Source organism: Haliotis asinina, chromosome 8, assembly GCF_037392515.1.
Source record: "Haliotis asinina isolate JCU_RB_2024 chromosome 8, JCU_Hal_asi_v2, whole genome shotgun sequence".
Classification (NCBI taxonomy): Eukaryota; Metazoa; Mollusca; class Gastropoda; order Lepetellida; family Haliotidae; genus Haliotis; species Haliotis asinina.
The window spans coordinates 25,818,068-25,840,319 of NC_090287.1; the positions used below are offsets into that span (position 1 = coordinate 25,818,068).

A 22,252-nucleotide genomic window follows, 5' to 3' on the forward strand; every position below is an offset into this window, starting at 1 on the left:
TATTAATATAAGACACAAGTTACTCTAAGAAAATCTATAATTTACAGTCAAGTCACAGCCTTAACCACATGAAAATCATACTTGCATGATATTGGAAAGAGTTGAGTTAATGATCAGTTACAGTGCTTTTAAACACAATTTTGAGTATACAACATCATACAACATGTTTCACTTTTCTCAACAAATTATTCTTTGGCTCAAAAAACAAATGCAAAACTCTAAAACACAATAAATTGCCATTGCCATTCCAATTAACAATTCAACAAAATATTCCTACCTGAGTTAATTCATGTTGTAACTAACCCAGATAGAAAAGTTGTCTTCTTCATTTGGACAAAAAGTGTCGTCACAACCTGGCGTCAGTTTACGTTGACATGCAATCAATCATAAATCATCCGGTTCTGTGTTTTAGGCCCTTACCTGCGGCTAGAACTTAAACCAATCACTGAAGCATCCTAGCTCTGACACATTTATTTTCCCATTTCGCTATGGAAACACTTTGAACTGTGCAGGCCTGGCCTATGATCACCCAAGCATGGATGCTGAGACCTTGGGGTTGTCCCGTAGTTAACCTTAATTAACACCTGCCTGAGAAATTGACCTCAATGGCAAATGATGCATCAACTACCAAACAAATAATGTCCTGAAACTTACTGGTAGACATGTTTTAGTAATTATCTGTTGAATTTTCAAAGTGATGTCTCTTCTGCGAACAAATGTTTACTTGATTCAGACACTTACAATCACTGTGGGGAAAAAACATGTACAGCATACATCATGGTAATCAAATTAAAGGTACAAGAAAAATTTAAGGTCATTCAAAGCTAGCAATTCAGATATATAACAGAGTTGTTTCAGAGAATAAATCTAATGTAAAATTATCACTAGATGCAAATGAATGTGACAAATGTGTAACTTTTCCAATCTCACGCCATAGCACCACAGAAAACTGTTTGTTCATGAAAAACGCCCATGAACAAACGACCAAAGAGACATCCCACAATGCAATAATCAAATGTTCAATTTGGGACAAATGAGTGTAAGGTACAAAGAATGAAAGGAAAGCTATTGTGGAGTGACGCTATAATACATGCATACTCACTGCCCTTCCCAAATCAGACGCTAAGTTGCCTGCACGTGTTTACACCCTGTCTGACTCATTGGAGCCTTGTTAAATATCAAAGGATTTACACCTGACAAAAAGAGGTGTTAATTCAACGCTTTACTTGTACATAACCATACATTCCCTCAATAAATGTGAACCCTTCGTGACACCGAATGATTCTGAGATATTTCAATACTTTTGTTGCAATCAAGAAATTGATGAGTTAATTTTGAGATCTTTCCTCAGCAGACAGGTGGATCGTTCATGCATGTATACTCTAAAGGATGTAAACAGGATTCCAACCTTACTGGTATTGACCTTGGCAGTTCAGGAGGGTAAAATGACATTATGTTCAAAACAGGGATTAGTTTAAAGTGGTACTTTTTTCAATCGAATCCGGAAATTGATACTATCATCTGAATCAGACTTTGAGCTAAATGTCGTCCCGAGCAAGTCTAAATAGTGGTTACTACATAACAAAACTGCACAACGACACTATGTAAATAGACTGATGTCATATTGCCCCACTTCAGAGGACAAGAAGTATTTGTCACGCGATCACTTTCAACACAAGCATTTGCTACTGTTAGTAAAAATCAACCATGAAATTAGTTAAATGTTTCTCAGAGAATAAAGTGTTCAAATTTCTCACAAAAATATTTTCTTGTGGTGAACGGATCAGATATTCTATGTTCAACACAAATTCAATGGATAGCTGTAACATTTGCTATAAATAATACAAATGAAGATACTTAACACACTGATGCGTAGACATGCTGTCACTAAATTCTGTTCTGCATTTACAGGATTTTTCATTCCTACTTTGTAGCATCTGAGTAATCATAACCCTTATTTTGGACAATACAAATGGCTGCCAAAATCTCAGCTACCGAATTCAATCAGTATAATCTGTCTGTACAAATGAATTTGAGAAATCAACAATGGTTCCACTGTTTATTAGCAGATTGTGCCGACATTTGCCACCTTGGTGTCTGTTTTCTTGGTTAATTCCTCTCAGCCTAAAATCCACAAAACGATTTGCTTTAGACCCATCCTAACTCTTTGGTTCAGAAGTCAAAATATACCTGCTTTGCACAACTTGCTGTTGTGATGGCACGATCCAGTGTTTGCGAAACAACAAGCAAATTCAACATTTTTAGACGGATGTGTATTTTTCACTTAAATCAGATCAGGTGATTTTTCTTTTTGACATGCATGGCTATAGCTTTTCATGCCCGGTAATGAAGGGGAGAAAAAGGAAGAGCAACCACTCAATGTGACGCTGATGATTTCGAATTTAAACTTGAAATTGTGCCTGTTGAAAATATTTTTTAACTGTAATGAAAAATATCCACATACTTTATAGAAAAACAAGATTACGATTATTGAACTTCTCCTACTTTATGTTGACATTTCAATGCAGCTACACACACTTCTGTAGGAACAGAAGCCACTGGCTGTTGCAAGGACATGAAAAAATGTATATTACGTGAATACAACATGGTTATTGTACATTACCAAACTATCATTTTATCAAATCATATGAAACAAAGCATACAGATACTGACAAGACCACATTTGGGTTCCTTAAGATTTACAGGGCACACCACAAGAACAAACCTCTAAAGTGAAGGCAGGCAGTTAATCAAACCTTCACAAATGAAAAAAAATAAATTGGTTGATAGCATGGGTAGGGATCCATGTCACATGATAAACCACACAACACATATGGTCTGCCTCTGAGAGAATAAAAACAGGAATCCAACTAAAATATAGAGTACCTTGATTTGAGAAATTGTTTGTTGTTTCCAGGTTCATTTGGATCGTAATTTGTATTTACTGACAGGCTGCTTTGAATAGGGTAAACAACGGGCATAAAAACAGGAACACCATCCTTGAAAAATTACATCAAAACGGAACTGATTTACTAGTAAAAGCTATCCATTTGGAAATTAAACACATCTGAGTGAATGAGTGAGTGAGTGAGTTTAGTTTTATACCACACTTAGCAATAATCCAGCCACATGGAGGCGGTCTGTAAATAAACGAGTCTGGACCAGACAATCCAGTGACCAACAACATGAGCATCGATCTGCGCAATTGGGAACCAAAGACATGTGTTAATCAAGTCAGAGAGCCTGACCCTCTGATCCTGTTAGTCGCCTCTTGCGACGAGCAAGCATGGGTTGCTCAAGGCCTATTCTAACCTGGGACCTTCACGCGTCTAAACACATCTGAACCATGTCAATATATGACAAATCTGAAATACAGATTATCTACATAAAATATTTGGTTATTTGAGCATTTCTGACTAACTTTAAGTCATTTGCACTTAATGAGACACAGCATAGTATCTGCTTCCTGAGATTGCAATAAAAAGTTTGGCTCATAAAATTTGCAGCAAGCAAATAAACCAAATCAGGGGGCCATGTTTGGTGAGACAGCAGTTTGATAGGCTTCATTAACTACTGATACACTGAACTGCCGTAAATAATTCATCCATTGAACAATTAACTGTAATTACTTTTCAGCTTAACAGGAGTACTTCACATATCCTTTGTTGACAAGACTGCACAGACATATCATGTTCTATTTTGTCGTGGGTTGCTTTAAATAGGTAACCTTTGTCATACATAGTCAGAACTGTTAAACTCTGATCCGACCCAATGATGATTCTCTTTACCTTTACTCCTTGGGATCTCATCATGTATAAATAAAAAGTTATGGGCCACTCTGTATATTTTGTAAAAATATAGGTTGACACATATGAAATCTTTCAGAAAAAACAAGCTATTATAATTTGGTTTGGTACTTTTAGCTTAAAAATGCAGCCATAATGGAAATTATCTTTTACTTTCAACAGGATACATGTGCTTTTGGAAAACATGCATTTTGTTTTCCTCAAAAAGGTTACCTTCTTTTGAAATGTGAAAATGAGAAATGACTGTTACATGGTCACACGATTGTCACTTTTGACAAGTGAAACCTAAATTTAACAGTCTGGTATAAGCACTGCAGGAAAAGTTATTTTGATTTAAAAAATAGTGTCATCATAACTGTAACAATATTTCCTTTGATTGTTAATACAAATAATTATGACGTCCTTAAATCAGTTACCAGATGAACCTTCTCTAAATGTGGATTAGCCTTTCCAATTAGTTCAGCCTAACATTTCCACAGCTTCACATCTTAGTTCTGAAATAGGCTGGCGCTTAACTTTTTATTCTCAGTATAAATTTGATTAATTTCAAAATTGCTTGCTTCAAAACGGTTTGTTGATTTTTGTTAAATCCAAATAGAAAGAAGAGAGTTTGAGGAAACTCCATTTAATGGTATGTGCCAGGAAGGACGACACAACAAAGAATGGTCAAAGTTGCCCTAGAAGCCACATTAGCTGTGCAGAATTGCAAATCTTATTATGCCTGATACCTACAATCTTGTTTTAATGGAGTTTATTCCTGCTTATGTTTGTAGGTTTGTCAGCACACTATTCATCCCAGGAGAGTTTCTAGTAAACAGGTAAATGTCCTGACCAGCATCTCTGACGGCTTCTGCCATGATTCAGCGGGCATATGATGATATACATGTAATTGTTATATGTGGTTAATAGAGGGGATCAAACCCTATCATTCAAGCTGGGTGAACACCTGACCCATGAAGGTACTTAGCTGATGTGTAGTGGCGAATGAGTATGGTTTTACGTCGCTTTTAGCAATATTCCAGCAATATCACAGTTGGGGAGACTACAAATGGGCTTTACACATTGCACTATTGTGGGGAATCGAACCTGGGTCTTTAGCGTGACGAGAGGACACTAACCATAAGGCTAATCTACCACCCCTGGTGTGTAGTGAAAGTTGAGTTTTACCTTTGGATTGTTTAGTTCCTCCTCCAGCCGACACTGCCACTCTAGCGACTGCAGCCACACACCATGCCAGCGGCGCTCCAGACCTGTTGCAGTGCGCGAGGAGATGGGGGTGCAGTGGTCGTCATCTGTGTCAATGTCACCATTGAAGCTCTCGTCATTGTTTATACGCTGACTCAGCTTGACCACCGCTGACACCACCTTCGACTGTGACTCGATGTCCCGTTGCAGAACCTGAAACAAACAATCATTTAATCAAATAATTCACAATTTTAAACTGCCGTATAGTACGCTCTGCACTCTATCATAGTGAGTGAGATGAGTTTAAAAACCATCTTCAACAGTATTCGAGTCACATCACAGCTTGTCAGCTCCATGCACAGCAGAGCCTGAAAAGATGCACCACTTGCATGTTTTACACTTGGTGAAACCCACAATCACTGGTTAGCACTAACAAAGGTATAAACAATGAGCGAAAATCAGGATTTTAACCTAGTCAGTAGGTTTACGGCATACCCAAGGGACATAACTGTGCACAGAAAATTGTGACACCTTGAATAATTTAGCCAATCATGACCCCTCGTTCATATAAAAATGAAAAATCAATGAAGGAACATTTCAGTATTCACTTTTCTTGAGATAAAAACCAAGAATGACATGCTGAAAATAGAATCAATAAATGTGTCAATCCATTTATCTGAAACTTATGCTTAAATAGTGATAAAGATAACATTTTACAATTGATAAAATTTAAACTTGTAATACATATCATGCTGGCCACAGCATGTTGAAATGTTGAAAACAACCATGAATGTTTTGTCAAGAAGAATCATCAAAGAATGACAATAGCCACAATGCCCTTACAAACAATGCTTCAGCAGTATCAACTCTTCAAAGAAGTCCCATAAATCTAATACAGATCCCTTCATAATTTTGTTTGATCCGAGCTTCTCACTTTGTTAACAAATACTTATATTACAACATAAGAATTCTCAACCAACTCTCTAAGATTTTCAATCATGTAAAACCCTCCAATCTGCCTTGATTGCAACAGGCATTTGTCACGTCTGCAAACAGTTACTAATATACATTCCAACTGTCTTCTGCTTGGCATGTTTGCCTATATTAACATACCTATACAACTATGCATACCAAGAAAACAGAAGGTGTAGAATCCATTCTGCATCTACGTAAGTCCTATGACACAAAGTCCTCAACCAACACCCCGCCATCTGAGATATACAACATCTTCTGTGCCAAACTTTGTATCCAATGAAACCAAATTGTTAATATTAAGGTGTAAATCCCTCTCAATCTTCACGGGGGCAATAACTATGTTAGTAGTCCTCGATTCTTCTCTTCAAATCAATAAAGAATACTCGTCAACATTGGCCTCCGGTATGGCATGGCACACACAAAACTGAGGACAACGCTTCGAAAATCATGACCAGTAAATATTTGCACATTGTAACGGCCTAGTGGACTCCCTTGGTGGTCACACATAGACGAGAGGTCTGTGTTAGGACAGGCAGGTTCCTGGGTTCACTCTCAAGGTTCTTGAATGTAATCAATGTTCTCTGATAGTGGAATCCCATTGTTAAATATGCCTTCAGAAAGAGGGAAATACCTAAACTATCAATAGTTATTGATCAGTTCACTTTGGCACGTTCACTTACTACAGATGTAAACCATACCAGATGTAGAAGTTTTAGAGAAATATGTCACGACTTGACTAAAAACATACAAGAATCCTCACACCTGGATAACGACCTTGACCTTGTCACCTTGATGCTAATCTGACATCCAGAACTGTTACAAATGTTAACATTGTTGCATGTATCTATGAATGTATAGTTTCGAAGAACTACTTTCCTCAACCGGTGTCAAAACACCTGTGACATGTATCTGTCAGATGCCTGAAATTACTTGTTCTCGATGGAAACTATTTTAATCTTATATACACTCACTCAAAGCTATGGACATAATCCACAAAGTATCTTACAGCATAAATATTTAACAACATACAACCATAATACTGACTACAATTTAAGTACTGACAGGTTAACAAAACACGACCATATTTGTTTTCTTGTTCTTCCTGGTCCACATGTGAAGATACTACTAAGTCCAACAAATGTTTCATCTAAAAAACTCACAAAAATACAGTGTACCTATGGTTGAATGGACATACCTAGGAACATGCTGATATATGAGACAACTACAAATATATGAATGCACAAAGGCAAGAAAATTGGAGATTCTACCTTTAAAAATCAACATGATTCCAAAGCATCCCCACTATCCTAAGCTACTTCGTGATGTAAAGATGACTCTTGTATTGGTAATACTCCTGCAGGACAAGCACCATAAACATCCTAACTTGTTACGAGAGATTGCCTCCCTACAGGAAGCATCACTTGACCTTGATGCATGACACTTGACGCTCAACAAGCCACAACACTATCCATGATAAACTTTCCATGTTGAGATATAATGTATGATTATATAATTCCTGTACTGACACGCGTGGGTAGCCAGGAAGCTTACCTGTGACAGATGGGACTCTCATATAGACAGGTTCTGCACTGCACTGTGTGGTTCATACACATGACAAATCACTGTGCTGCTACTATTGGGATTTTCTAGGTGACACAAGCAGGTGGCTTACAGGTCATTTGCATTTTAAAGCCCAATCTTCTTCCGCCTTGGTGTTGAAACATATGCATAATATATCTTGTGATCTCTCATACCTCATGATAACGTGATCTTTTGGGATAACATTAATGTAACTCTAAAAATAACATTGTTTGATTTCAGTACTCTTTATTGTTGGTATGTTAGCTATCATTTCAGACACAGTTAGTTTGGAAATGTCATAAGATTTGTTTGTTTGTCATTTAATGCTGCTCTTAATTGCATTCCAGCTATATGGTGCAGGCTCTAAATAATCAACTTACCAAATCAATCATCGACTTACTCAATTGGGATTTCACGACAGGTTCTAAAGTTCACACAGACTGTGAGCATAAAAAAATGCACAAGACTGTATGACATGACCAAGACAGTGTGGGTGAGTTAAAAACGAAAATATGAAAAATGAAAATAGTTGTACCTGGCAAAGACATGAACAGTGCATGTGGTTGACACAGGGAACAAAGCATGTGATCAAGACAGGGAACAGCTAGTGTGACTGAGATAAGAACCAGATAGCATGACAAAGAGACAGAAAGTCTTTGGAGTGTGATGGAGTCCAGGCACAAAGCATCAGAAATACAGGGAAGAGGGAGAGGGACTGAGACAGGAAATAGTCGGTGGGAGCCATAGAATCTAATCAAGGAAGAGACACTAACTGAATCATTACAAAACCAGTGTCCATAGAGAGATTTGAAAAATCACTGTCCTCCAATCAATTAAAACTTGGGTCGGATTTGATCACCGTAGTTTATCAGCAGAACCTGTTTTGACTAAACACTCGAACAACTTCTGATCACTGCAAACAAACCCAGTTATGTTTTCTTGGTTTTCCTTACATATTTCGATTAGTTCTGATTCCCTTTGTTGAACAGTTTGTAATGAAAGACAACCTCGAGAACTAATGTCTGTATTACTACTGTACAGAAAGACTCAGGCTTTGTTTATAACATAATAATTCCCTAAGTCTGAACACATATGACATAACAAAATCTAGTTAATCCAATGTAATCTAGAAGTACACTCCCACAGATAGCCAGGAGCATGGATTAATCCTGTGCTCCATGTTAGTTACATGACAATGCCTGATTAAAGATGCTATCATGCAAAATCAATGAAATCCAATATACCACCATCAGCATTATACAGGAGTAAAGTTCCTGCAGCAATTTGGGACAAAGTTTTCAACCAGTTGGTACTAGATAACAAATTTTTTTATCCTAAATCATAAATGATAATGCCTACAAAGGAACGATATTAATTTCTTGTAAATTTACAATCTTAACCTGAGCTAGGTTTCAAAATACTTTATGAACAGCCTAAAAACCACAAATCTACCATGACTTCAGTAAATACTGGATTGTGATTGGTTAATCAAAGTCATTCAGAGGTATATAATCATGTTATATGCCACTGATTTTTTCCAACACTTTAGGTATTTGTTTTAAATCTGAATAACACAGTTATGGTAGAAAGGAGATAAACATATTAAAGTGGAAAATCAGAAGTATATCACAAAATCATAATAGCTCTAAAATTTGTATCTAAAACCTCACGCTACGTGTTCGGTTTTAAATCAAATTTACAGCTATTATAATTTTGTGATATACCTCTGATTTTCCAACACAGTATGTGTATCTCCTCAATGTCCAGGACTGAACCTGGGTCTTTTCTTTACCAGACAGCTCCTTCCTCACCACACAAACACAAAAAAAGAAAAGACAAGAAAAGATAAAAAAAAAGATGCTAAAGGAACAATCTCTCAATCAATCACCATTTACTTCAAAGTCTAAGTGCATTACACACATGTACCTGTAACATCATATATACTACGTTGAAGACAGTTTAAATTGTAAGCTCTTAAACAAGAAATAGCTGGAACATTGCGGATTTAAACAACAAACAACAATAATTTAAACAAGAAACCTTCAATCAATAACAAAGTTAGCTGTGGAGATCTGGGTTCGAATTGATCTTCAGTTGCCCATACTTGTAAGAGGTGACTAATGGGATCAGGTGGTCAGGCTCGCTCACTTAAACGCACAGATCAATGCTCATGCCGTTGATCACTGGCTTGTCTGGTCTAGACCACTGCCATTTAGCTGGAATATTGCTGAGTGTGGAGTAAAATTAAACTCTCTCGCACACTCAATAACAAGGTAGTTAATGACATTAACTTACAAACCATATTACAAAAGACATGAAGGAAAATTAAATAAGTTTTCAAATATAGAGAACACAACTCCAGTGTGAAACACTTACAGTCTACTTGTTCCAACAATGAAGTACAGAGTGACAGCAAGACTGCTCAGGTAACACCCACCACAAACAAAACACTCAGCCACGCTACCTGTTACGTGCATTCAGGAATGAGGATCAAATTAATCTGTAGTCAAAGTGCACAACAGAGAGACCCAAACACACCTGCTACATGTGACTATTCACGTAATTCACCTGTAACTTGTTCTCCCCATACATCTGACAAGACAATGACATGACAAGTGTGTACTCATCTACCTGGAATACTTAACTTATGTCTTGTAATACGTGATGCAGTTATCATGGCCAAACGTATCTGTTATCATGGCTGTTATCAAGAAATACGTGAGAGCTTGCACACGTTCAAATGGGTTATCTATTGATCAAGGAATTTTCCTCTCAAACATCACTTTTTTCCTGACTCATGTACGTTTTATATTTACATTAAAATAGCATTCGGATGAAGTATGGTTTTCATAGGCTCTGCAAATCCTATCTAATTCACTTGTTTAAAACAGATTTAGTATTCTACACAAATCTTCTCTGTATAGTTTACTATGTCCATGTACACCAAACATTTGATTTCATAAAATTTACATGACATGGTAAATTGATTAATATATCTGTCAAGCCAGAAATGCAATAAACACCAAAAAGGTTTAGAAAACAAGACTGTAATACACCTGCTTTGATTTATTTCACATAAACTGGCATTTACCTTACAGATTTGTCTACTGACCATCTGATGTGTTTGGTAGATACGTTGTCATATACGGCTACTTGTCCACTGTACACATGTCCTGTTGTAGACTAATGCATAGTCCCTGAATATATTTAATTAGATGGCAACAAACAAAGCCATTTATATAGAAAGGTGAGGTAAGAGATTCAGGAACCTGTGGAAATCTAGACTTGCTTCACACAGGGCTTCAGCACTGCAGGGTGGGCTAGGCAGTCGGAAAAATAGTGTGGTTCAGGGACTGTGAGGAAATCTAGTATGAATGAAGCAGTGGCACGAATGTCACCACCATAGGAATGATACTTTCATACTTCCATACCTTACTGGTTAAATCACCTTGAGCTGACAGATGTTCCAAATGAAATTTTACCTTCTAACGACAAAACAGCCACAACTAATACATGTCAATGATTGATTCCACATCTCATGGTCAACACACTTCAGATATCTTACATGGGTGTCAAAGGACACAAGAGCCACACAAATGTTGCAAGTCAGCTTCTGCTACATACTGCCAATCAATATTCTCAATAACATTAAACCTATGCATTCTTCCAGATCTTCTTTTCAATTAATTAGAAGATCGCATTATCTGGAAAGAATCCAAAGCAAATGTCAGATGAAATGCTAAAGGAAGTGGCACAAAGATACTATTCTCCTGACCAAGCTAAAACTGAACCCAAATTATGAAGAACAAATAACAAACAATCATTGCACAAGACATTCCTTCAAAACAAATACAGAGATCCATCCCTTCTACAACAATAGCCAGTTTTCGTTCACTTAGGAAATCTCCCTGATCCCAAGTTAAGGCTGTCAATTGAAGAACTAGGATTACTGGCGGCAGGAGAAATGTGCTAGTGGCTTACAACTGCTCATTTGTGCAGCAGCATGGACAAGCAGCTAGAGAATTTCATGCTGTGATAATACAGGTGTTAAAAGGACACAGTACTGTGGTTTGGATTATTACTCTTCACGACCCAAGGATTTATGGGTTTGCCAAGCATATGGGCTTATCCATCATTGTCTAGGGCTTTAAATATTCTGCCTTGCACAAGGGGACCTAATCCTCAATGTTAAATTTGGAAAAGTTTTCCTGCACCAGATACCTAAGTCAAGTCATGAATCTGTGCACTGACGGTATTTAACACTCCGACACACAAACTGTGAGTTTGGAAATGTTCTGGGTCGCAACACCATTTGTTTGCTTGTAAATGAACAACAAATAATACAAGCATAACAGTTCCCCAGAGAAACAATTAACTGGGTGCAGAAGAAGCCATGAAGTGCAGGTTAAAGAATAAAAATATGAACACCTGTGACATTAATGCCTTGGCTGGTAAGTGAGTGAAACTGGCCGTTGGCTTAAACCCCAGTCCGAAATAACGGATCCATATCAAATTGGATCTACCAAGAATACACCTGTTTAAGTTGGTTATACATGCTACAAGCACAGACCACTAGCATATTATCACAACATATAGCCATAATATACTAATATCACCTGGATATACATGCAATGTACCTATTTAACTTGATTGTACTGAAAAAATTACATATAACCGGGATATACCTGTGATATAGTCATATCACCTGAATATACCTGTGATATATTAATATTACCTGGACATATCGCTGTTATACCAAATAATCTGGACATGTCTATATTCATGGCAAGGAACAAAAAACCCCAAGTGCTTATGAAGGGTTATTCTCCATTCAGCACTGTGTATTGGAACACTGATATCCATCACCTACACCCATTGTGTCCCCTGATACCCATGCAATTCAACTGCATCAGTTATGCCTAAATAGATGACTCAGTATCTTAATGTTAAAACTATACCTTAAAATAGGATAAACAGATTTAGAGAAAAGTCAATTTTGAGATAAAGCTGCAACTTTTAACATCTTTCCGACTCTGTAACAATATAACAAACTGCTTTCTATTTAATCTGTGGCATGAATGGAGAAATGTGTTACATACCTCAAAGAATAATAGATAATATGCACAATAAAATCAATATTCTTGACAAAACTTTGATAAATCTCATGAAACTTGTCATGGGGAACAAAGAAGTATCAGAGTTTCTGAACCAGATGGAGCTATTTCTGAAGATGGGGTGATTTTTAAGAACTGTATATCGACTTTCCATGCTACAGGATTGTGCAATGGAGAAATCAATCTGCCAGCATGGCAACTGGACATTATTTCAATATTAATGGCTCCAGCATCCCAGATGTTTGCTGAGTTCCAACACAATCAATAATTCAGTGAAATTGAACTGCAATAGGGTGAAAGATGCCTAGGTTAAAGAGAATAGATTTTATGGGGGCTGTACATTTTTATTGTATTCTCATCCTCACTAGTTATCGAATATTGTCGACTTACAACCAGTGATTGATTTGCTCATTTTCCATAGTAATATTCATTTTGTATAATAAAGCATTCAATAACAACAGAAAAATGAAAAGTAAGTGGTTTTTGGTCTAAATTTTTCAAATGAAACCAAATGTCATCTAATCACATGATAAGGACATGCAAAAACATTTCAGAATAAATACAGTTTGCAATCTTGAACAACAAAAACTTTTCTAAGGTCTGATTTCATGTCATTAACTCATGAAGTGCCTTAAGCATTATATTCAGTACGTCTTATGATTTCATAATGTCAATCACCTTCCATCTGCCATAGCAAGTGTAACCAGATCATCCATTACAAGGTTGCACTGGTTCACAGTTACATAGACACGGTCATTTACATGAATAATGAACAGTTGTGTGACCAGTCTTATGAAGTGAAAAGCCTTGCCAGACTAAGTGTAAGAGCACTTTTGACTTTGACCAGATCACTAGACAGTACAGGTATACATAATTTATTACTGACATCAAACACTCCACTCTGCAGGACACGAACATTCTCTGTCACTGGTCACAAGAAACTGTTAAATATGATCATGAAACATTGATGATCTATACAGTTGATGATCAATACAGAAGTGATGGACCATGTTGTTTTCCAGTTAATACTGAACAGGGCAGTGAGTAAGAGCACCAAAGATTTAACAAGCAATACATTAAAAGCATTATGATGAAGTCTTTGAACAAGCTGCAAAAATAATTAGAAATAGGAAACATCCATCCAATTTCCAGAAGCCTAATTTACAGAGGTGTTGTCCAATGTTCTGTCAATTAATCATTATCTATCAACTATCCAATCTAATGAAAGAACGTTGTGATGACAAACGAATATAAACAGATGTCATATTCCCAAAGCTATGGAGTTTAAGAACATCCCTAACAAGTAGATATTACATGTTATCTCCCTTCAATGTGTTACTACTGACCAATCAGAATCCACTGTCAAATCCCTTGCACTTAGTTCAAAGAATAATGGCAGCTGATAGTTAAGAACATCTGAGCAAGTTAATGGATGAAATGTTTCGCCTTTCTTTCGCCTGATACAAGCATACTGCTGCACATGCAATAAAGTTTGTTCATCTGAAACTGGAAAACATTCTTGAAAATGTCTACTGAAACCAAGGACACCTGCCGCTACATGATTTTCTCCTCAGTTTTCTTTAGGAGAACCGAATATACAATAAAACTCTAACAAACATCCAGATCAACAACACTGTTGTTGAGGATATAATTCCATGATAAGCATAGCACAGATGTTGCATTTCAAAATTCACAAAACAGTTCATTACAGTGTCTCACACAGACCTTGAAACAAATACAACATAGCTCATCCAAGTCTACAAGTCTGTACGTTGTCAAGTCTAAATTACTACAGCTTCTGAAAAGAGTTACTGACATACTGTTTTTTTCATATGGTAATATGAATAAAATATTGTCATATTTTTGTGACTAGATGTCAATTTTTGTCCTTACGCACACCATGTTAAAATGTCAGAACCTTCATTGACCTGGATCAGCCCACAATGAAAGCCATCTGACAACAGTATCATTATCTGCTACACACAAGACTGGATGCTTCTTTAAAGCATTAGTGCCATATGTGATTCCCTTAGACATAGAGATTTGATGAACTGGGGAATATTTCTCTCAGCGAGTCATTGTGTGTGACAGGAATGTGCCCCTGGGAATGACCAGTTCGCATGGAACCAATCACTTTCACCAAACATCGCTCACATAATCCTCTACTTTCATTCCCTGTGGTGAATATACACTCGTATCAAGTATCTAGCTATTATCTCGTCAAAGTAAACCTTCAAAATATGTTGCCAAGTCCTTGGTCATAAGCACCATAAAGACGGCAATACAAAGTGTTTAACAATAAAGATACCACATACCTGAAATATAAGTATGTCCATAGTTCTTAACTGCTTCTGAAGGGCTTACTGTTTGCAGTGGTACAAATACAGTGTTAATGTGACTGTGATCAATGTCTAATGGTGTCTTTCGTAATGCACCTTTAACAACAAACAATAAAGGAAACAACATGGACAGGATATAAATGCTTATAATGACTGAGTAAGTATGTTTGCTGTGTGTGTAATTTCTTGATGACCTTAAGGTGAATGTTGACATCTTAACAAAGGAGGCAGTCATAGCAGACTAACAGTAAGACACAAACTAACAGTTAAAAGCACAATAGCTGAAGCTAATGTTTACCTCAAAATTTACACAATTACAATAACCAGGCTCAAATAACATCAAAGCCACATTTGTAATATCTACTCATGAAATGTCCTTAGATCGATTCAGTCAATGAGGTGTTAAGGTTACTAGACATTATGTACCATTGCACAGGGTATTTCACAACTAGCTGTTATACCCAATATTACGCTGGTCTTCTGGAAATATTCATCATGGTCAAAATCATGACACATGTTAGCCGACTTCAACAAAATCAAAAGCACAAAATCTCCAGAAAATTCAACTAAATCTTTAGATTTGTGGCCTGTATTGAGAAGCTGAAAATCACATCTGATTTGTAATGAACAATATTTTCTTGGAGGCTATTTTGGTTGCATATTTACCAAAAGTTCTAACACATATCGATTCAATTCAAAGACTATTTTTTCTGCACCTAAACACTTCATGTAGATTACTTTACAAGCTTGTGTGTTACAATGATTTTATGAAATGAACGTCCTCATTCCTTTACTTCACACACGGTAATACATTAATCCTAATTCATAACATGGCACTCAAGCAAGTGTAATAAAAATTTCATAACCCAGTGGGTTTTTTTTTTCATTTTCACCTCAATGTAAGAAAGGTTCACTGATCACAACCATTATGTTAGAACAGTGTTGAATAGCTTTCACTATGACTCTACATCAGAGTAACATTCTGCTATGAAGAATGACATGAAGATAACATTATACACCTGTGCATGTGATGTGATAAATCATTCTACCACCTAAGTGATTTATAACCATAAAATTTCATTATATCATGCTATCATTTGGATAAGTTTTTCAGGTGTTTACTTTTCAAACAGGAGTACTGAGTTGATTCTCACTGGCTGCACATCAAGCTTGATTGTTTCTTCATGGTAAATCACTCAAAACTTCTAACTTTTCATTGTCATACTTTGATGATGCAGCTTTTCCGTCCAAGCAAAGACTGAAAGAACAATACTGTAAGGTTCCACACCACTTTCAATGTTAAATACTCAATTGCAGCAACATTGATTCAGAAATAATAAATCATGACTACAAAATCAATCACAAATTAGGAACTGCAGGTTTCCCATTCTCTAACAGAACAATGACAAACAGACAAGTAAATGGAAGAAAAGATGCATTATTTCCTCTTAGTCTCTGGGAACATGGCCTGACCACCCTGCAGACATAGACAAAAAGGTTGCAATCAATACTTCCATGTCTTACAATGAATAGCAGTGTACCATCTAGTGATCAACGCACAGGTGCTGACGACACAATCAAGCCTGGTCTCTTCATATAAGATGGCAGCCATAGGTGAATGTGGTTTTATGGCACAATTTTCAATTTTCATAAGTTAATAACTGAACTGGGGTTAGAGTAAGTTAAGTTTAACACCACATTTAGCAACGTTCCAGCAATATCAGGTGGACACCAGAAATGGGCTTCACACATTATACCCATGAGGGAAATCAAACGTGGGTCTTCAGCTTGAACAAGCAAATGGTTTAATCACATGGCTCCCCCAATCTGGATTGGACACATCATCAATAAATATTCTGATGATGACGAACTGTCTCCACATTTAGATGATAGAAGCCAGGTCTTCCTATCAAATGAACAAGCATACAATCTACTAGACCACTATCCACAAGCTGTGACATTAATAGTGCTGCACTAGCAATGGATGGATGTCAGTTTCCAACATTGCAACAGAAAGAAGGATAACAATATGTGGAAGTTATTGCAGCAGAAGGTCACAGTTAATTGTTAGCCTGGTATTATTGGTCCCAAAGTTTACAACCAGAGCAAATGTCCATAAAACCTATTCTGAAAGTTGTGAACAAAAAATGATATAACATAGTTATTCTAAGACAATGGTATAAGCTTCATGGTTGTATTGAGTGAGTGAGTGAGTGAGTGAGTTTAGTTTTACGTCGCATTCAGCAATATTCCAGTTATATGGTGGCGGTCTGTAAATAATAGAGTCTGGATCAGACAATCCAGTAACCAACAACATAAGCATCGATCTGCACAACTAGGAACTGATGACATGTGTCAACCAAATCAGTGAGCCTGACCACCCGATCACGTAAGTCTCCTCTTACGACAAGCTTAGTTACCATTAATGGCAAGCATGGGTTGCTGTTCATGGTTGTATTGAGTAAGATCACACGTGTTTATGACTTTTAATTACAGTGAACTGGCTTCTGTTTTAATAGACTTGGAACTGATTAAAATACTGAGCAACAAATATTGTGCTTCCTCCTGGCTAGGAGACATATCCAACCCTGCCACATTACACCTGCAGTGATTCTGAATGATGCTTAAGGATGTGATTTGAGATCTTAAATATAACATTTAGTGCTTTTACAAATGCATTCTTGATATTTCGAAAATATTTCCTCAGTTAAGTCATACAGTTCCTGAACCTCATCACCTTGCACCCTACAAAGTCATACATGAACAATAAAACCCTCCCACAACCAAATATGGCGATCAACATCATTTGAAATTCATAACCAAATGTTATGAAAGTCACCAGATACATTCCTAATCCCCTACCTTCACTGACCGACAATCACCTCATCAACAACAGCGATGGACAAACTTATCCATGCATTCACCTGAGTGGAGTAAGATATCTCAATAAATAAACTCGTGAAGGCGTAACTGACATTTTTTTATGCATCTGCAAAACACAAGTTGTGTCTGTGGCTGGCTTGGCTTGTTGCCATATATAGGTCAGCTGCTTGGAGATAAGGGACACTGAGCCCCTACCTGTTTAACCTTATGATACGGCACGAAGAACAACCAACGTTACAGGTACAAATCTTGTAACAGGATATTATTTGTGACGTCTTATTTTAAGCATATTTTTTTGTGGGATGTGACATTAATATATGTGCATAGATACTCACGAGTTCAGTCATTGTTATTTTTAAACAGTTGTCCCTCTTACTAATGGTAAATAGTTTGATGTTGTAAAAAGATTCTATAAGATTTGATAAAAACATTTGTATGCCTAATGTTTTACCCTGATGTTATGAAAATAGCATTCTCAAGAATATGCATGAATGTGTCCATCTGCAACAATCCTTGATTCATAACATTTATTACCAGAGCTGTTATAATTACAATTTTTAACTTTCAAACAAAAAACAAAATAACTTGCTGAAAGCCATATACACAAAAATCGTGCAACAGCATATTACAGCAATGATTTATAGTTAGCATATTTCTTGTAGAATCAAATATATATACACAATTGAAAAAAAAATATATGCGTTTGCTATCTCTATCTTTTTTAAAAGGTTCACACAATACAGATTTGATTCACACCAACAATAAATAAGAGGAGCGTAATAAATATAATTTCTGACAGAACTGCTTGTCAAGATGCGTGAGAAGAAAGAAGATAAGTACCTACATGTATGGCTATTAACACACTAATTGGCTGACTATGAATACAAACATGACAATGTGTACTTCAATGATGGCCACGAACCGGGATTTCCCAGGTGCAGACATGTAGTGCGATCAACCAGATTATTTCCACGCCTACATCACCAGGTGAATAATGTGGACTGACTGTCCCAAATGTCCCATTAGTATTATGTGCATGTAATAAATATACAGCAGGTATTACTTAGAGGATATGTTTTCAAACACATACATTATTCTTAGGCATATACTTTTACTGCTTTCAATGTTTACTACTAGTTCCCCTTAAATGAAAGGGAGGGTGGTGTTGCCTTGTTGTTACAGTGTTCGCTCGTCATGCCAAAGACTCAGGTTTGATTCCCCACATGGGTGCAATACGTCAAGCCTATTTGTGGTGTCCCCCACCGTGACGTTGCTGGAATATTGCTAAAAGAGGTGTAAAACTACACACACTTCTCTAAATGACAATACCTATTTACAATGATTTCTAGCTGTGATGTTTACCAACTGAAAAAATAAATTCAGATCATTATCTTTATTTATGAACAAGAAAATATAGATTACTCATTAACAGTTTTCAAAAATTAAAATAAATATTGTTTGAATTATGATTAGTAATCTTATACTGTCATCTTCATTTTGGATTTGAAATATTATCTTCTATCTTTCCAGCTTCAGTCTCAAGCAAAAGAAGTCAAATGTAAAGATCAAACACTTCAATTACTCAGGTAATAAATCTCAGACAAGAAAACACCACAAAACTTTAAAAATTAACTCACTTAAATCGCTGAGTGACAGTTTGAGACATGAAGCTGAGTGCAAGTTACCAACCTCTGTCAGTCCGGCACCAGCAGGGACACACTGTCGGGCTAGCAATCATTTGCAAATAACGGGCTCTAGTGTATCTGGTGACATCAAATGACATGACTGACCCCAGGTACTGCAAGGGGCAGGCAATTGTTGGTCCACAGGGAAGGATTACATCAGTGCAAAGACACCTCATTCCATCATGTCCCTGCTCTGATGCTGTAACCCACTCCCGGAATACAGACAGCACGGCAAGAAGACCACTACAGATGAGATATAAATGCTATAATGTGCATGGTGGCCATGTCGGCTTCGCTTACCTTATAATGAAGCTGATGTGTCGATGGTTTAGGGACATAAAAGAAGGGTAAGTATCCAAGATAGGTATTCCAGTCTTATCATATAATCTCCTGACACACTGAATGAGGTATCGCGCCTCAATGTGGCTGGAAAATATTGATTTGTCTTTCAGCCAATAACAATGCTTGACACATCCAGGACTGAGAGAAGCGTGGCTATTGTTCATAGAGCAAGAGACACAGAGACTGAAGATAAGCTGGGAGATAGGCCTCACTGATAGCAGCACATGGAGATCTTACCCTTAACTCAGTTCTAATCTGGGTGGACACAGAGCCTGACGTGACCCACTCAGTGCAGCGACTGGTGAACTATGCCAGACTGTATGATAGCGTCTCTTGTCCGTCACAAGCCACAACGGAGCAGAGCGAGGTTATTGATTTTCAGCAAACTGTCACACAAGAGGCCACGATGCAAACTAATTTTATCAGCTGAGTTGGGGCAATTTTCACAAAACAGCCCAAAGACGTTCTATTTATGGCTCGATCTCATTAGCCAATACCAACCCTTTAACAGAATCACACAAAGAACAAACCCTCCCTCCAACATTGCCTTGGGTCAAGACAATGAATATTCTCCATCCGATGTAATTTAGTGTTCATACTCTATCAAACAATGTTCACAACTTTTTGACCATGTCCTCAATTGTCAATAACAAACACAGAATTGAAGCAATTGAAGAAATAGCGTGTTCACACATAAAATATTGAATTAAGAAACCAATGGGAGATTATTAATTTATTTCTGAATATAATTCTGATTTAATATTCTTACTGAATCCTGGAGGGTATAAAAATGGCTCCATGTTTCTAACAAGGAATTAAATTATCCCGCAAAGAGAAGAAACTAACTGGACAAAGATGCTACATCTTTTACACTCTCTCCCACTGCCAATATAAAACATACCCCAGGCAGTGTTCCATAACAGACTTTCCATACTATATTTTAAAACAAAAGACAAGATTTAAAACATGAAAACACTGCAAGTTCCAAATTCCACAAAACTAAAAACAAAAAACACTGTAATATCGGTCATTATGTTACATGCTAAAAAAAATTACATATCAATAACAATGACGTTAAATCTGAGAGCAGAATAAACAGATTCTCCTGATTTCTCAATTACAAAATTTAAACAACAAACAAACACATCTTGAAATATTCTACAGCATCGTTCATTGTCTGAAAAAGTAGAGTCAAAATGTGCTGTACATGACTTCGAGAGATTTCACTCCAGAGCACCTGAGGTCAAACCAGTGAATCAATACTCTAAGCCGTGTTTACAAACAGAATGTCCTCAACCTGCTTTTGTTTATAACCTTCAGCCATCCATCTATCATTATTGGAGTCCACACTAATGATAGATCGAGGGTCAGTGAGGAGAAATGCTGCACATTGTGTACAGTCACTGGTCAGTTGAGGTCACGGGAATCTACCTCTAATTGCAATCTGCTAATCACCTTTACTAATCAATCACACTGCACTCAGTGACTCTGGACAGGTATATTCAAGGGAGACAACTTCTTAAAGAAAACATGCCTCTCCTGATTTGAATATCTCTATCAAATAGCACTGCATTATTTTGAACTAAGTTTGTAATCCTAACCAATATTTAGAGTCTTTGAATGGCATTTAGAAGGATAAACATAAAGACAAGAATTTTATGGATGTCAACTTTTTTGTTGTGATGAACACAACGTTGATGTCCATAAATTCTTGCCTAAACAATATTTGCCACTTATCAAATCTCATTTTGATGCTTTCTTGTCCATTGTTAACTGAATGAAGTTTCTATGCCCCCAAGACTCTGTAATGATTTTATTTTCCAGTACAAACCTTTTCTTTTACCTGAACTATCATTAATTTTAGTGAGTGAATTGGAAGGAAAGACCCCAAAGTGGCATAGGTCTCAGAAACCTAGAAATCATAAGGAAAATGAATTCCCACAAAAATCTTAAAGGTTTTTGCTTGCCTCGGGGTGATAGCACACAACACAACAGATTGTGGCACCTTGTACAACTAGGCCACCTGTGCTCTCCAGTAACTAAATGGAATGTCTATGATCTCCAGTTTTGTAAGTACTTATTCTTGTATTTTCCTTCACAATCACTAAATTGATGTTTTGACTGAAAACAGCAAAATTCAAAATTCACACCTATAAAACTGAAAACTGAACCACACAAAAGAACCATTTCATACATCATAATTCACCTGTGTACGTTTATACCTGTTTTTTTGGCTATGTCAGTTTCCCCTGTTTGTAGGATGACCAAACATGGCTGCACTCAGTCTCACAGGTCACCCATGGCAATGACAGGTGTTTTGCAATAATGATGTGGAAGAAATG

At 36.8% G+C, this 22,252-nt stretch overlaps 1 protein-coding gene across 3 annotated transcripts in view; it reads right to left on the reverse strand.

Annotated features, from left to right (window-relative positions):
- Positions 1-22,252, reverse strand: part of LOC137295367 (nuclear migration protein unc-83-like) — a 134,407-nt gene that overhangs the window by 23,057 nt on the left and 89,098 nt on the right. For all 3 annotated transcript variants that reach the window (XM_067826688.1, XM_067826690.1, XM_067826689.1), the window contains one exon: positions 4,974-5,204. In XM_067826688.1, the coding sequence (XP_067682789.1) occupies positions 4,974-5,204 (231 nt within the window). The remainder of the gene's footprint in view (positions 1-4,973; positions 5,205-22,252) is intronic.